Source organism: Silene latifolia, chromosome 6, assembly GCF_048544455.1.
Source record: "Silene latifolia isolate original U9 population chromosome 6, ASM4854445v1, whole genome shotgun sequence".
Classification (NCBI taxonomy): domain Eukaryota; kingdom Viridiplantae; phylum Streptophyta; class Magnoliopsida; order Caryophyllales; family Caryophyllaceae; genus Silene; species Silene latifolia.
The window spans coordinates 6180740-6198459 of NC_133531.1; the positions used below are offsets into that span (position 1 = coordinate 6180740).

At 38.6% G+C, this 17720-nt stretch overlaps 3 protein-coding genes across 4 annotated transcripts; 2 read left to right on the forward strand and 1 right to left on the reverse strand.

Moving 5' to 3' along the window:
• The first annotated feature begins 8577 nt into the window (after window positions 1–8577).
• On the forward strand, window positions 8578–10171 carry LOC141586173 (F-box/LRR-repeat protein 13-like). Its single transcript, XM_074407310.1, has one exon. The coding sequence runs from the start codon at window positions 8656–8658 to the stop codon at window positions 10105–10107; it is 1452 nt and encodes a 483-aa protein (XP_074263411.1). The 5' UTR covers window positions 8578–8655; the 3' UTR covers window positions 10108–10171.
• On the reverse strand, window positions 10024–13427 carry LOC141586176 (putative F-box protein At3g61730). Of its 2 annotated transcripts, XM_074407315.1 has the most exons (9): window positions 13332–13427; window positions 12897–13067; window positions 12140–12337; window positions 11966–12010; window positions 11543–11701; window positions 11397–11444; window positions 10943–11113; window positions 10542–10652; window positions 10024–10388 (listed from the first exon to the last, which is right to left on the reverse strand). In XM_074407315.1, the coding sequence occupies exons 3-9, from the start codon at window positions 12333–12335 to the stop codon at window positions 10300–10302; spliced, it is 819 nt and encodes a 272-aa protein (XP_074263416.1). In that variant the 5' UTR covers window positions 12336–12337; window positions 12897–13067; window positions 13332–13427; the 3' UTR covers window positions 10024–10299. The 2 variants fall into 2 exon arrangements, with proteins under 2 accessions (XP_074263416.1, XP_074263415.1); XM_074407314.1 differs by lacking the exon at window positions 13332–13427 and having other exon boundaries at window positions 12897–13158.
• A 2773-nt stretch (window positions 13428–16200) lies between these two features.
• Window positions 16201–17628, forward strand: LOC141587445 (F-box/LRR-repeat protein 13-like). The gene has a single exon (XM_074408931.1). The coding sequence runs from the start codon at window positions 16201–16203 to the stop codon at window positions 17626–17628; it is 1428 nt and encodes a 475-aa protein (XP_074265032.1).
• The last annotated feature ends 92 nt before the right edge of the window (window positions 17629–17720 follow it).

Consider the following 17720-nt stretch of genomic DNA (forward strand, 5'->3'; position numbering starts at 1 on the left):
TTTCATTGACATTCTCATGTCACACGATTTTAAGCCATCACCTAAATTGATTCATTCACGCAGACGCTAGCTATTCGTTCACTTAAAATGAATTATAATTAAGTTGATGGGATCTTCCTCGTATAAACAAAAATTGAGAACGGTCTTTATAGGTCAAACTCCAATGAGTCCCTTCTTCGTCGGTAGGCATACTATGACCCCTTCTACGTCGGGTAAGTTGGAACTGATTGACCTATTTTATCTCAACACTATGGTCACTCGTACGATCCTGTGACTATGGTGGACTATAGATAGGATTTACGGAAATCTATCGACCAAGAGTTCTTCCGGAAGAATTAGCTAAACAGTTGGCTTATCAATTTACAGAAATTGAGTCTTGGGATCACTTGTATCATTCTTGAGGGAGATCAATTATGCAAGTGCAATGAGTCTACACGATTAAAATGTATTTTAATAGACTTAAATCACCTCGATGAGTTGCTTATTTCGTTTTGTTTTTCTTTCTTTTTCAGTGTAGATCACGAATTTTAAAACTGCTATAACAAATGGTGGTCAACTAACGACCCAATGCCAAGTGCCACATTGGACCGTGAGTCACGGCCGGATCTTCATGAATCGGATGAATCGGTCCACTCGGCGAAGAATGATGGATCCAACCGGAGCGGGAGGCGGCATTACGGAATGCCGCTGGCGATGGGAAGCTCAAATATTTATTAGAGCCCCTCCCGGCAAACCCAGGTCCCACGGCTAGAATTCTTTGAAATCACCAAGTTTAATGATTTACGTATGGAAGCGGGTGCGATTAAAAACGTACTCATTTTTGCAATGGAATCCAATTTGCAGAAACGCTTCATAGCCCATGGTGCGAACAAGATTTTCACCACGCTCACTAAGGAATTCTCGAAAGCACCGAGAATCGTGACTTATGAGCATACCACTCGCTTCTTTGATGCGAGACTCCAGAAGGGCCAACCGGTTAGCCCACACATTCTCAGCATGATTGAGAATGTCGAGAAAGCGGAGACCTTTGATTGTAACATCAGCGAGAACATTGTTATCGACCGCATGCTTCATTCACTCCACGATGGTTTTTCGCAATTCGGGAGCGAATTACTATATGAATGATTTGAAGAAGACTCCCCATGAACTGCACTCCCTTCTCGTACAGACCGAGAAGGACATGAAGTTCAGTGGGAGCTTGAAACAGGATGTTCTCGTTGTGTCCAACAAAGGGAAAGGTAAGGGCAAAGCTCAGGCAAACCTAGCGAGAGGTAAACCGAAGTTCAAGAAGTCGGGTTCAGGTAAGAGTGGTCCTGGTGAGTCGAGCAACTCATCAGGCATGACAAAGAGCAAGAATGAAAACATGGAATGCCATCATTGCCACAAGACTGGGCATTGGAGACGCACATGTCCTGTTTATCATGAGGACTTAAAGGCGGTCGTGTTAAAACTTTGTTGGTATGTCTTCTTCTTTTACTTTTATTCATATGATTGAGATTAACCACGCAAGTTACGGAACTTGGGTACTTGATACTGGTTGTGGTTCTCATCTGTGTAATCATGTGCAGGGGCTCCGAAACATCGAACCCCTCGTAAAGGGTGAGGTGGACCTGCGTGTTGGGAATGGAGCAAGAGTGGCTGCCATCTCCAAGGGGACATATGTGATCCAGCTTCCTAGCGGATTTGAGTTGTCATTATATGATTGCTATTATGTTCCTAGTCTTTCGAAAAACATTATTTCAGTTTCTGCTCTTGACAAACTTGGTTTTTCATTTGTAATAGAAAATAATGCTTGCATTTTCTCTTTACACGATATGATTTATGGCAAGGCAGTCTCCATGAACGGAATTTATGTTTTAGATCAGACCACGGAAATATTACACGTAATGAATAAAAAGTTAAAGGTTGGTGACAAAGATCAAACGTATCTATGGCACTGCCGTATGGGACACATTAATGAGAAACGCGTAAAACAGCTCATCAAAAATGGAGCTATCTCGGCCTTTGGTTTTCAATCATTTGGCACGTGTGAATCATGTCTCATCGGTAAAATGACTCGTATTTCCTTCAAAGGTGTTGGAATGCGCGCTGCTGACCTATTAGGACTCATACACACGGATGTATGTGGACCTATGTCAATCATCGCACGAGAAGGCTATAGGTATTTCATCATTTTCACGGACGATTTAAGTAGATATGGCTATGTCTACTTAATGAAGCATAAAAGTGAATCCTTTGAGAAATTCAAAGAATACCAGAATAGGGTGCAGAACCTATTGGGTAGAAAGATTAAAACACTACGTTCAGATCGTGGTGGTGAGTATCTTTCTCACGAGTTTGATCATCACCTCAAAGACTGTGGGATTGCCCTACAGTTAACTCCACCTGGAACACCTCAATTGAATGGTGTGTCCGAACGGAGAAATCGAACACTACTTGATATGGTTCGATCCATGATGAGTCACACGGTTTTACCTGATTCATTATGGGGTTATGCTCTTATGTCGGCCCGCTCTAATACTTAACCGAAGTCCGTCTAAAGCTGTTGACAAGACTCCATATGAACTATGGAAGGGAACGGTCCCTAACTTGTCCTTTATACGGGTTTGGGGCTGCGAGGCTTATGTCAAGTGGAGACACGAGGATAAGCTCGGCCCGCGATCGGTCAAGACATTCTTTATAGGTTATCCTAAAGGAACCCTTGGTCATTACTTCTATTCGCCAACCGAACAACGTGTTTTTGTAGCGGCTAGTGCGACATTCTTAGAGAAGGAATTTCTCGAGAATGCAAAGAGTGATAGAACCTTCGACCTGTCGGAGATTCAAGAACCAAATACCGAGCAACTATTGGAGGAACCTATTCCTTCAATCCCGGCTGCGGTCAACATTCCTGAGGAACCTAGGAGGTCGGGAAGAGTCTCTATTCCTCCAGACAGATACATCGGTATGGTCGAGGAACATGATATAGATGACGTTCTACTCTTAACGAGTAGTGAACCCGCAACCTATAAAGGTGCCATGACCGATTCGACTCAAAGCTATGGCTTGAGGCCATGCAATCCGAGATGGACTCCATGTATGAGAACAACGTGTGGGATCTTGTTGACTTACCTGCTAAGGTTCGTCCCCTTCAATGCAAATGGCTTTACAAGATAAAGCATTTCGTGGAAGGTCAACAAGATATCTATAAAGCACGACTAGTTGCTAAAGGTTTCACCCAAGTGCCAGGTTTGCACTACGATGAGATTTTTGCACCCGTAGTCATGCTGCGTTCCATTCGGATTATCTTAGCGATCGCCGCTTTTCATGACTATGAAATTTGGCAAATGGACGTGAAAACCGCCTTCTTAAACGGTTTTTTGGAGGAAGAGTTGTACATGGTACAACCCGAAGGTTTCATCGATCCAGTACATCCTAAGAAAGTGTGCAAGCTTAAGCGTTCCATTTATGGACTTAAGCAAGCATCAAGGAGTTGGAATCATCGCTTCGACCAAGTGATAAAAGAAAATGGATTTACTCGATCTGTCGAGGAACCATGTCTATATATCAAGTCGAGTGGGAGCAAGATTGTCTTCCTAATATTGTATGTTGACGACATACTCCTGATTGGGAATGACATACCTCTCTTAACTTCGGTGAAAGTATGGTTGAAAAACCATTTCCAGATGAAAGATCTGGGTGAGGCACAAAGAATTCTGGGCATCCGTATCTATCGAGATAGATCACGACGGATGTTATCTCTCAGTCAGGAGTCTTACATAGACAAAGTCCTAGAGAGATTCAGCATGACTAACTCCAAGAAGGGGTTTCTTCCTATGGCTCCAGGGGTGCATTTGAGCAAGTCTCAGGCACCAGAGACACCGGAAGAGAAAGAGCGCATGTCACGGATTCCTTATGCTTCGGCTATAGGATCAATCATGTATGCCATGATATGCACACGTCTGGACGTGGCATATGCATTGAGTATGACAAGTCGATTCCAACAGCATCCAGGTGATTCACATTGGATGGCTGTCAAGAACATTCTTAAGTACCTACGGAGGACTAAAGATTGGGCATTGATTTATGGATCGAGATGACTCGAAATCTCAGTCTGGATTCGTTTTTACTCTTAATGGCGCTACGATCATCGGTGGAAGAGTTCAAGCAAAGTGATACAGCAGATTCTACGACTGAGTCCGAGTACTATGCCGCGTCTAGACATGTACAACGGAAAGCTCATCTAATCCGAGATTACGTGGAGCAAAAGAAAGTAGTGATAGAAAAGATTGCTACACATGATAATATAGCAGATCCTCTCACTAAACCATTACGACAAGATAAGCATAAAGGGCATGTTAATTCCATGGGAATTAAACGTGTTCCTGAGTTGTAGTACTCTTTTATGGATTAGATTCATTTTCTTGTGTACTCTATACGACATCATCGTTTTGATATTTATAGATATTATGTTTTTCATGTGGAATTGTACGACAATTTTGAACACCACAAAGTGAACTGAACAAACATTATATTGTTTAGTCCTTAATTGCCCACATGAGCTGATAACTCTGGCAATTATTTTGTGACGTTGGTTGATGGTGGGTTCAACGAGCCATAAGTCAACCGGTTGACTGACCAATCACAGAGGCGATTTATACGGATATTTCGTAGGACACAATTGTGACATCGACGTGGAGTCCTAAATGTTTTATAACATTCGTTGCCCGGTCGTGGATAGGACTTCCATGGTGATCCTAAGAGTCGATTCTTTTGACTATCGATTGTCTCTTGAGACTAAGGCGGATTTTGGGTGACTTTGGTTTCTTTCTCACGGTCATCCGTAACAGGGGGCAAGTAGATTTTTTTCGGGTCATTTCATCTTTGTGCTTAGATCGGAAGGAGTCGAGTTGAAGGAAATATTCAGCCTTTATCGGGTACTCGATATTTCTCAGGGCCACTCGAGGAGTCAGAATCGAAATGCATGGTCATGCTCGGATACGGATTCGTTTTATCGGTTAAGTTACTCTCTAGTCGGGGAAACCACTCTAGATACAGATCGATTGTAAAATACGACCTTTGTGGATCCAGATCTGCAAATTGTTTTACATTGAGTGGGAGAAATTTTAAATGAATATGAGAATCGGTTATCGCACATACACTTGTACGGACAAGTGGGAGTTTGTTGGAGCTTGTGTCCTCCAGTTAGTGCGGATAACGTCATTGCACATACACTTGTACGGACAAGTGGGAGCTTGTTGGGGTTGGTGTCCTTAACAGTTAGTGCAAGGACTTATAAACCTCTAAAAGGATCAAAGGGCATACTTTTGGTATTATTATCAGTTGATCCACGTTTATCAATAACGGTTGGCTTGCTAGATAAGTTTGACGTTATTGTCATACAGATGGCGGTGATCAACTGGTCCCTAAAAGTCACACCTATAGGATACGTTTGAGAGACGTGACAGTATGAAAATACAGTCATGTAGATGCCAATTTTGACTAACCAGTTAGTCTGAGTTATTTGACTAATATTTAGTCAAAACGTGATGTTGAGATATTATATTTAATACGGATTAAATATCATGGGCTAAAGGCGAATTAACCGATTAATCGTAAAATTGAATATAAGCGTTTTATATTTAATTAAATGTATATTGAATGTAATTATACAATATTGTCTTTGTCGGACACGCATTAATAATTCAACTAACCCGTATTATTAGTTGATGCATTAATTTCCGATAACCGATGACAGTTTATAATGAAACCGCGTCATATACATTTTTAGCGATTTGCGAACCAGACCATGAGCAAGAACTAAAAGGAAGTGGAAGCCCACTTCCCTAAGGAGCCCATGGCCGAACGGTTTAGAGAGAACAAAAGAGAGGTTCTCCTCTCTTTTGTAACCTAATTCATTTGCAAAATAGTTTTAGGGTTTTGAGAAATTTTGCCTCTCAAAATTCGGATCTCACATCTAAACAAAACCTCACAAATAATCCTCTCAATATTGCAAGGCAATTAGAGGATTTCTTCTAGCACAAGGGCATTTCTCAGACGGTCTTGGGTGCAACAATTAGGAGGAAATCTCTGTTGATTTTGCATTTCTTTACGCCGCACTACAAAGGACCCGAGGTTGATTCTTTATCTTTATCGTTTCTATATTGTATTTCGTTTATGACTATAAACTACATATAAATTTTACGTTATAATCCTTAATTCGAAGGGTAGTATACGGATATTAACCCACAGCCACGGGTCCCTCGGCCGAGGGCAAGACAATCTTTCCACCTGCTAGCCACTTGGCCACTACGTGACAAAAGGTGAAAGTCTATAAATACTCTACTTCTCTCAACGAGAAGGGGATCCACAATTCATCTAAATATCACACATAAACTGGTATCAAACTCCCTTATCTCTCTACAATATATTGCGCTAAGTAACACACAACTTAATCCCTTTAAGTTTACTGACTTGAGCGTCGGAGTGAGTACGCTCGGCCAAAGCCGAGCCCTCAGTTCGTTCATTGTTTCAGGAGAGGCCGAAAGGAAGAAACAAGCAAAGACGTCATTCTACAAGCACGAGTGGTCAACATATCTGCTCTGGAATTACACCCCGGAACAAAAACAGATCAGTCCGTTTTTCTTAAGACCATTGCTTTTGGTCTGAAATAAGACGGGTAACATGTCATCATTTTACAATAAAATGTTATTATTTTCTGATAACATGTTACCATTATTGTTCACATCATTTTCAGGGTAAAAAATGACACATCTAGTCATAACATTTTGTGAATTAATTGGTTACATTTTCTTAAAAAATGGCAACGTTTTATCCGTCTGACAAATAAGACCAAAAGTGTCCGTCTGAAACAAGAATTTGTGAAAACAGATATATTCGTCTTAAAAGATTCGAGGTGGTGCAAGCTAAACAATACCTCTATCTACTTATCTACATGGATAATTCATCTTATGTGAAGATCATTATTGAAGATCAACTTGTGATTTTGTGACTAACATTATTTTGAGCCAAAATTCTTTCCATTTCCTAAAAACAAATGAAAAGGCCATTATCTACCTATCAACGACCGAGATTGTATCATGTCAATATCGAACGATTCACGATTTATGCACAAAAATAAAGGGTAAATAAAGTATAGATGAGATAATATTATTAAATGAATTTGTGAGGTGAAATGGAGAGAAAAAAATGAATTTATTAATATTATTAATCCCCTTGTTCTTTGTTATAAGCATATATCTGTAACAACAGTTGGATGCTCAAGGTGGCACATATTTATCGAGAGGCAAATAAGGCCAGTAATTGGCTAGCAAATCAAGGCGTGATAGACAATCGTTTTTCGGTCAGCATTTCTAATCCACCAACCGAGCTTAGGGCGATTCTTCGGGTTAATCTCTTTGAGCTTAGAGGGATTCTTCGGGTTAATCTGTGTGAGTCCCTCGTTTAGTATAGGATTAGTTGCAGTCTTTATTTAGGGTCCTCGTGAGCGGTGAGTTGTGACCCCTACCTATTATGACAAATTCGTGTCCCTCTACCTAGACTTGGCCAAATGAACGAGCCAGCCCAGCCCGACCCGCCACTCGGGTCAACCTTCCCCATGCTTGCCAGCCCGGCCCTCGACCCCATTATGACCCATGAACTGACTGGGCCGGTTTGGGTTCGAAGAAAATGGACCCGGTCCACCCTTGACCCGTAAAAAACAAACAAAAAATAATAAATTACACTAGACCCGTGATTGGGGCCGCCTAAGGGTCGATTCCGGGTTGGCCTCCCCTTGAATCGGCCTGGCCTGGCCAGCCCGTCCTACCCCCATCAGTTGTTCATGGTCGACTTTTGGTGAACCCGACCCGCTCCGACCCAAACCCGACTCGTGTCACCTCTACCTCTACCTATATAAGGTACTCCCTCTTATTCAATAGGTTCTTATGTTTAATTAAAATATTTTTCACAAAATAATAAAAAACGTAAAGAATCTATCAAATAAATATTAATGGTAATTATAAAATAATGGTAAATATTTATGCTAAATATTAATGGTAATCATGATCACAATTTTTAATGTTAACTATGGTCACAATTTTTTCATAAATTATTACCTTGTTTTTATATGAACAAAGCAAATTCTATACACTTTTCAAAATAAAATTAATATAACACAAATTATTATTGAATACAGACACTATTCGTCACAAGCTGAAGACGGATAGTGTCCCTCTCACAAAATGCAAATGGATACTGCAAGTGGAGGGAAATGGATATCCCCACTTGCCGTACCACTTGTATTTTGTGAGAGGGCCACTATCCGTCTTCAGCTTGTGACGGATAGTGGACGTCTTCAATGAGACGGACTGTTAATATAATTATCATCAAATTCTCTAATATCTTTGTCAACAAAAACCGCAGTTTTGTAGGATTGACACTAGTATCCGAGTAAATAAAGAAAGAGATACGACGACTATATCCCTACTACATAGTCCCTAGCTAGCTCAAAAGTGTATTGAAGAAGTTAACAATTCTTGACCATATCATAAATTCACCCTCTCTACAGTCTACGCTCACTTATTCCTAACCACCCACATTCATTCAGTCTTTCCAAACAAAAAAATTCAGTCATTAATAATCTCACCTTCACTCCTTGAAAACCAGCCAAAAAAAATGGAGGACATTCTCAACAATTCCACCTTAAGTATCAGTGAAAAACCCAATACCGACACCGTAGACAGACTGAGCTCACTCCCAGATCACCTTATTTCAGAAATCTTATCTAATCTTGATACCAACTCTGCTGTCGCAACATCCATCCTGTCTCGTCATTGGCGGCACCAATGGACTAACACAACCCGCATCTCCTTATCCCCCCGTAATATCACCAACTGCCACGAGCTTCACACCTTCTTAACCACAACCGATAACATTCTCCAAAAACTCAGTTCACCTCCCAGTAATCTACGCACTTTCGACCTTGACTTCAAAATCCCTTATACTGATATAGACCATTTTGACAATGCTTACGAATTATGCCGCACTTTTCTCACTCAGTGGTTTCACCGTCTATGCAGTTCACAAACTGAACGGTTCAGGGTTTCTGAACAACATTATGGATCTCAAGTAGGTTACCTAACAGTTTGTATTCAAAATTCTGGTTGTTGCAGTCGTAGAATTGAGTCGTCTTTAGTTGTTGACAAGTTTTCACTTTGTTTACCGGAATGCATCTTTCAGAGTAAAACCCTAGTTCAACTTGAAATCACTATTAATTTTTCACGGAAGTTGCCAAATTATATTAATCTCCCAAATTTGAAAGAGCTTTCACTACAGATTTATGAGTTTGATCGTCAATTAATGCCCACAATTTTCAAATCTTTACCATTGCTCGAAGATTTGGATATTTCCGTCTTTTTGGATGATGGTGTTGATCATTTTATTGATATATCAGCTCCCAATTTGAAGAATTTTGATATTGAAATTAAGGGGGAGGATTCTATAGCCAATGTTTTAATTGATGCACCAAAACTCAAACACATTTCTATCTTAAAGGTTGATGTTTTTGTGTTATTTCGCTTTGTGAAAATTCCGATTGATTTGTTGAAAACAACTCTTCGGTATTGGAGTGTTAATGGAGATGCTTCGGATGATGTTGCTATATTAGAGCTTGTAAAAGCTATTTCGTATACCAGATCATTGCATTTACGCTGTACTATTCTAGATGTCATGAATTCCTATGATCTGCCGACTTTCCATAATCTCGTCAAACTTAGCTTAGTGGTTTCTGATGTTGAGGATATGAATTTGGTCATACCTGCTTCGATTTTAGGGAAGGTCAAGAAGATTAAAGTGAGGGAAGTCGAGGAGTATGAGAAAGGAATGAGTTTGATTGAAGACATTTTAAGCAAAGCAAATGTTTTGGAATGGCTTTCCGTTTCTGTTTTAGATGTTGAAGAATCGATGGATTCAATACAGAAAGAGAATGATTTCGTCAAGGCGTTGTTTATGCTCCCCAGGGTTTCTTCAACCTGTGAAATCGAGTTTTATGGGCAATTTGTTGTATATGCATCGACTAATGTAGTCGATAATGGATCAGTCACTTGTTCTGATGTAATGGACTACTAACGTTTGTAATATGCTTGTGTTTTGAATGATCAATCAACTTTGCTGCACTGTTTGTGTTCTAAAACTAGCTTAGTCATTAGTTACTGGCAACTTATCTGACAATAGTAGTGTCGTTAATACGCTGGGACAATAACTGCCGATGAATCTGTTCAATTGCTGGTTCCTGAGGCAGATGAGCATCAAATATGGCCTTTACAGAAGGTGCTGAGAGATTCTGATCGCCACAATTGGTTCAACAGTCCCAGTCCCGGCTCTCATGATGTGGAATTTGACTTTAAGCCCTAAAATAATGAACAGAGCAGCATTCGTCAAGTTGGTAATTCTTATTCATAGCCATCACTCATCAGATTATAAAATTTGTTGTGTAAAGTGATAGACCAGAGTTCAGAGGACTCGAAGTATGATTAAATCATTTAAATAACAGAAGTTGTTACCGTCATTGTGGACCAGCTTATTGGTGTTGACAGCAACAGCATGAAGAGTGGTCTTGGCCTCTGGTAGCAAGTCATTACCTTTCCCGAACCATGTTTCCGTCTTGAATATCTCTGCAAAATACCAAGCATCAGACAATATTTCTATGCTTGCAGTTTTATTTCTCCCCTATTAATCAGAATTAAGGGCTCAGGAAAATTCCCGAAACCTACTAAGTTTTCTGGAAACCTTGACTATCTCAAGTTTGGGAAATCGTAGGTTTAGCAGTTCACTGTGGCGCACACAGCTAACAGTTCAATTGCATTTCTGCACATCAGCATTAGTATTGTTTGGTCTACCAACAAATTTATGAATAAAAAGTAATACTGATCAGCAGCTGTTGCGGAAAATCTTTAGTTTTTACCTGCAGTTGCAGCGTCCTTTAGGTGCTCCAAATCAATGATTGCCCCGGAAGCTACATCAACAACTCCTTTGATCTCGTGTGAACCGACTTCTCTGAAGTTCCAACTTCCATTTTGGTAACCCTGACTTAGAAAGAGCTCGAAGTGCCTTGCATCTAACACTAGCATCGTCCCTACATAAGTGTAATTTCTCAACAACCAATTTGTACAGAATAGCTGCAAAATTCCTAGTTCTCAACTCGAATCATTCTCGCTCAACCATAACTTTATGACACAATCATGTATTAATATCGGCAGACATACTTATTCTACAGAAAAAAGATTTCTATAACAGACTGGTTGCAGAGCACATTCATGACATTATGAAACCTGTGATCATGATCATCAGTAGCGAAATAGTAAATCATTAACAATACGAGAGTATTATCTGGTGGCAAATAATCTAAGGGTACTTACCATCACATGAGTTGAGGCCACACACAGGGCAATGAAGGAGCTGCAGATCTGCAAAATTCATGCTTATTATTATTTTACTGAAGCTTATATACCAGGAGAAGTCTCCCAAAATAGCGGTATCTAATATGGTATTGAAGATGAACTACCAGCAATCCAGATTCCAGTTTTGATGTTGGTGATCTCACATAAGCCACTGAATTCCAGCATCTTTTCGATAGTATCCTCAATTCTTCTTGGAAACGTCAGCTTTCCGGTTAAGACTGCTGCAGGTGACTCCAGGAAAAAGGCACCAACACGGAACCATTCTATGGTTTTCAAGCAAAAAGACATACTATCAATTAGTATTGTAATTAACTTTCCGATAAGAGAACTAGTTATGATTTTTTACCCTTCTATCTAGACTTAACAATCAAAATCTCATTCAGGGTTGAACTTACAACCGAATTAATTTTAGAGACAATTCATTAAATCATACAGTAAGTCATCACATAACTTTCAGAGTGGAATTGGCAGTAAGCACAATGAATTTGATGGACTGACAGGATGTTCATGAAGGACGAATGTCATACCAATGTGTTTCTCGTGCTGGCGAAAGAGGTATGAGTGAGTACCATCTGCAACAGAATTATAAAAACGAACTTATCAAACACGGCAGATGCAGTCAGTAACACGGTTACAGTCACGGCATAATAAAACACTGTATAACAACACGAGCGAAATCCTATAGAATTCTAATCATTTACCAAAAGCTGATGCATAGATGTTTTTCCACTTGAAAGACACATCCCCTGGATCAGGTATGCCAAGATCACATAGGCAAGCGTATTTCCAGACACACTCTTCTGTGACGACTTTGTTGAACCAATTGCAGGTACTTGCGAGCTTCACCAGTGACTTTCCGTCTGAGTACTTTGCTATCTCTATCCACATCATCCTCATATCTTGAAAAAACACCGATCACAAATAAAAACAACATTCAGATAAATCAGAACAGGTATGAATAACAATCAGTTTATCATTTACCATCCGTCGTTCTCACACAAGACTAACTATTTGTCAAAATAATCCATAAAACTCATAATTGGTAACTTTTATCCCGATAATTTGTTCACTTTAATTAAAATCCCCATTTGATAACAAAAACGTAAACAAATGATTGGGACGGGAAGCATTAGTTAATACCCATAAAAATAATGCAAAAATTTTATTTACCTTTAATTAAAATACTCGTCACAAATAACAAAATCAGTAAACAAATAATCGGGACGGAGGAGTATTTTTAATCCGAAAAAGTGAAACCTTAACAGCATAGTAAAAAGAGAGGGGAAGACCCAAGATGTGTGAGTCTAGTGGAATTCCAGGGTAACCTCAAAGCCTCCTAAGGAGGAATTGCGAGGTTCTGGGTTCGATTCCCTAGATGAACACTTTCCTGGGGACCTGACGCCCGGAGAGGGAATAATCCCCGCGGGAAAGAATTAAAAAAAAAGGAAGGAAATATACCGGCGGTGACGAAACGGCGATTGTACGGAAGACGCTTGTGAGCGCGTCTACGTGGCTTCTTCTTCTTAATCTGCTTAGCTACTTTGGGAGTTTGACCTCTCACCTTACCGGCACGTGCTAAGCACCAAAACAAACCCCTACCGGCACGTGCCAATGATCCGTGAACTTTACCTGCAACAGTAATTCATTTTTCATGTTAATAATTACTCGAATTGTAAAATTAAAATTATACTTTATTGATTTACACAAATTAATGCTCAAAATATTCGCAATCGTTCAGTTTATTGTATGTATTTACGTAGTTTCAGCTCAATATTACCGGCGATGACATTTACCGATGGTAAAAAAAACGCGCATGCGGTGAATTTCTAACAAAAACATGAAAATCGACGAATCAAACAACTGCAAACAGTTCGAAAATCTTAAGAATCATACAATTTCAGCTCAAATTATTGTCAATATAAAAGTTATAAAAGGAAGAGCGAAGACGGCTTTGACTCCGTCGCCTTTCATTTGTTTTTACTGTTTGTTACTTTGTTTTACAGTGGTTTACTCGGTGTTTTCTTTAAATTACCCCGCTGTTACTGTAAATTGTGAAATGTTACTGCTTCACACAGTTCACACTTCACAGTTCACAAGCAACCGTTGATTTGTTCAGTTAGTCTTGTTGAAGACGGGTCGGAGCAAGTGACGGGTAATGTCACTCACAAAACAGATAGGGGGACAAGGTGGGGGCACCCCCATGTGCTTCCCTCTCTCCTCTATTTGGGTCATTTGTGAGAGGAAAAGTGACGGATAGGTGCCGTCTTCAATGAGATTTTGTGTGATTTGTTTTTGTAGGTCCTCTTTTCTTTTTTCTTTTTCTTTTTTCTTTTTTTTTGAGGGGAAGGTCCTCTTTTCTTTTTACCCAAGGCAATTCCTAGGCTCGTGAATACATGATGCATTAAGTCACCGACTCATGGTGTGGTTCGGATTGGGATTATGCAATAGATTTTATGTTTGGTTTGCCTCATAGGACCGGTGTGATTAGGATCAGAATTTGTACAATAGATCGATAACGTAATTAGTCAATAATCATTGAAAAAAATATTCGTATAGATTATACAGCAGTAAGTGGATTATACATCTGATGTAGTACATCAGATATTATAGTTTTTGAGCATTAATATAAAGTTTTTGAGTTTTAATCTAAAATTTTTGAGTTTTATTTTAAAGTTTTTGAGTTTATTTATTTAAACTTTAATCTAAAAAAGTTACATTATAACTCAAAAAAATTACATATAAGCTCAAAAAATTTGATTTTTGACATCATAAAACTAAAATGTAATTTATAAACTCTATAATACTCGAAAAAAAATACACAAAACTCAAAAAGTCATTAAATATGATGTAGTACATCTGATGTACAATCCTTTTTCTCATTATACAGCAAGATTTCAAAATAACTCATAGAATTTCATCTTTATTTCACACCAATTTTATCATTACAACTTGTAAATCATTAAAAATTTTTGTTAAATTCTCCGTAGCATTTCATGCAAGAAACCCGCCTACACAATTTGAGGTTCGTGCTGCTCCGATCCGCACTTGATATAACCTCACATCGGACCAACCAAATTGACTACAAATTCTTCTAATGTGGTAATTAGTTAAGTAAATATAATTGGTTACGAAATAAAAAAGAATCCAAAACTTGTGATAAAATGAAAATTAATGAGATGAAAATATTAAAACATCGCAAATTTTTGTTTAAGACAGATATATTCGTCTTAAAATACTCGAGGTGGTGCAAGCTAAACAATACCTCTATCTACTTATCTACATGGATAATTCATCTTATGTGAATATTGAAGATCAACTTGTGATTTTGGGAGTAACATTATTTAGAACCAAAATTCTCTCCATTTCCTAATAATAAATGGAGAGACCATTATCTACCTATCAACTGCCGAGATAGTATCCTGTCAATATCAAACGATTCACGATTTATGCATAAAAATAAGGGTTATTTCATGCCAATAATCCATCCTAAACCTCCTCTTCTCATATTAATCTATCATATTGTTTAACTGAGAAAAATCTCATGTTTGACACCATTTAACTTATAGTAGACCGACCCAATTTTTGACCTGATATTCCAAGTTTCTAAACAAGTGACCATATGGGTCTCTTTCTTCTTTTTCTGTTTTTCTTCATTTCCTCTTTATCTTCTTCTTTCTTCAAACCCCAGTCTCCCACCATAACTCATCCCATCTCACCATCCATAGCAGCCCTACCAACACCCATCACCACAACTTAACAACCTCCAAAATCACCGCCGTAATTAACACCACCATACCTCCGCTGAACTGCGACAACACTTCGACACCAACAATTTTTGGTTTAACCAAACACAGAAAAATCAAAAATCCAAACCATAAAATTCCTCTAAATTTGGATTTGCTTGTTAACTCCCTCATCAAAAATATGTAGTAACTCCCTCGCCACCGTCTGACGCGGGTATCCCCACCGATAGCGCCATCGACAGCGAAGATCCGACTAGAATCGCTGGAATTGCAACAACTTGTCTGAGATTGGTGGCATTTTTAAGAGCGAGATTTCTAAGATCGCTTCGAGTATACTACAGTTCAGCGTTGAAGGGGATTTGTCGTTTCAGGATTATGTGAATCAAATAAATATTAATGGTAATTATAAAATAATGGTAAATATTTATGCTAAATATTAATGGTAATTATGGTCACAATTTCATGTTAATTATGATCACAATTTTTTCATAAATTATTACCTTGCTTTTATATGAACAAAGCAAATTCTATACACTTTTCAAAATAAAATTAATATAATTATCATCAAATTCTCTAATATCTTTGTCTACAAAAACCTTTGTAGGATTGACACTAGTATCCGAGTAAATAAAGAAAGATATACGACTATATCCCTACTCCATAGTCCCTAGTCCCTAGCTAGCTCAAAGTGTATTGAAGAAGTTAACAATTCTTGACCATATCATAAATTCACGAGCTCATTTCCTCTCCATTTCCTCAAAAGAAATGGAGAGGCAAGTACCTATTAATGGCCCGGATCGTATCTTGATATCATCTAACGGTTCTAAATTTACGCATAAAAATAAAGGAAAATGAGGGTGAGAGAAGAAATTATTATTTAAGGGGATTGTGAGAGGAAATGGAGAGAAAGGAAATGGAGAGATCCATTTCCTAAATTCACCACCCTCTCTACTCTCACTTATTCCTAACCACCACATTCATTCATTCAGTCTTTCCAAACAAAATTACAGTCATTAATAATGGATGACATTCTCAACATTTCCACAGTAGACAGACTGAGCTCACTCCCAGATCACCTTATTTCAGAAATTTTATCAAATCTTTATACCGACTCTGCAGTCGCAACGTCCATCCTGTCTCGTCATTGGCACTACCAATGGACTAACATAACCCGCCTCGACTTAACCTCTGATAATATCTCCAACTGCCACGAGCTTCACGCCTTTTTAACCACCGTCGATAACATTCTCCAAAAACTCAGTTCACACCCCAGTAATCTACGCACTTTTGACCTTAACTTTAAAATCCCTTATACTGATATAGGCCATTTTGAAAATGCTTACGAATTATGCCGCACTTTTCTTACTCAGTGGTTTCACCGCCTATGCAGTTCACAAACTGAACGGTTCGAGGTTTCTGAACAACAATGTGGAAGTCAAGTAGGTTACCTAACAGTTTTTATTCAAAATTCTGGTTGTTGCAGTCGTAGAATCGAGTCGTCTTTAGTTGTTGACAAGTTTTCACTTTGTTTACCGGAATGCATATTTCAGAGTAAAACCCTAGTTCAACTTGAAATCACTATTAATTTTTCACGAAAGTTGCCAAATTATTTCCATCTCCCAAATTTGAAAAGGCTTTCACTACAGATTTATGAGTTTGATCGTCAATTGATGCCCACAATTTTCAAATCTTTACCATTGCTCGAAGATTTGACTGTTTCGGTCTTTTTGGATGATGGTGATGATCATTTTATTGATATATCAGCTCCCAATTTGAAGAATTTCAATATTGTAATTAAGGGGGAGGATTCAAAGGCCAATGTTTTAATTGATGCACCAAAACTCGAACACATTTCTATCTTAAAATGTGACGTTTTTGTGTTCTTTCGCTTTGTGAAAATTCCGATTGATTTGTTGACAACAACTCTTCAGTATTGGAGTGTTAATGGAGAAGATTTGGATGATGTTGCTATATTAGGGCTTGTTAAAGCTATTTCACATACCAGATCATTGGATCTATGCTGTCCTATTCTAAATGTCATGAATTCCTATGAATTGCCGACTTTCCATAATCTTGTTGATCTTTGCTTAGTGGTTTCTGATGCTGAGGATATGAATTTGGGCATACCTGCTTCGATTTTAGGGAAGGTCAAGAACATTAAAGTGAGGGATGTCGAGGAGTATGAGAAAGGAATGAGTTTGATTGAAGATATTTTAAGCAAAGCAAATGTTTTGGAATGGCTTTCCGTTTCTGTATCAGATGTTGTTGAAGAACCGATGGATTCAATTATACAGAAAGAGAATGATTTCGTCAAGGCGTTGTTTATTCTTCCAAGGGTTTCTTCAACCTGTGAAATCCATTTTTATGGGAAATTTGTATATGCATCGACTAAAGTCGATAATGGATCAGTCACTTCTTCAGATGTAATGGATTACTACTGTTTCTAGTATTCTTGTGTTTGTGTTTTGAATATGCTTGTGTTTGTGTTTTAGGCACTTTTGTTGTAATGATCAATCAACTTTGATGCACTGTTCAGTTG

Coding starts and splice junctions, on each gene's coding strand:
- LOC141586176 (XM_074407315.1), bottom strand. CDS start 12,335: ATGAGGATGATGTGGATAGAGATAGCAAAGTACTCAGACGGAAAGTCA. Junction 11,702..11,965: donor CCAGCACGAGAAACACATTG/GTATGACATTCG, acceptor TGAAAACCATAG/AATGGTTCCGTGTTGGTGCC. Junction 11,445..11,542: donor AACTGGAATCTGGATTGCTG/GTAGTTCATCTT, acceptor TGAATTTTGCAG/ATCTGCAGCTCCTTCATTGC.
- LOC141587445 (XM_074408931.1), top strand. CDS start 16,201: ATGGATGACATTCTCAACATTTCCACAGTAGACAGACTGAGCTCACTC.
- LOC141586173 (XM_074407310.1), top strand. CDS start 8,656: ATGGAGGACATTCTCAACAATTCCACCTTAAGTATCAGTGAAAAACCC.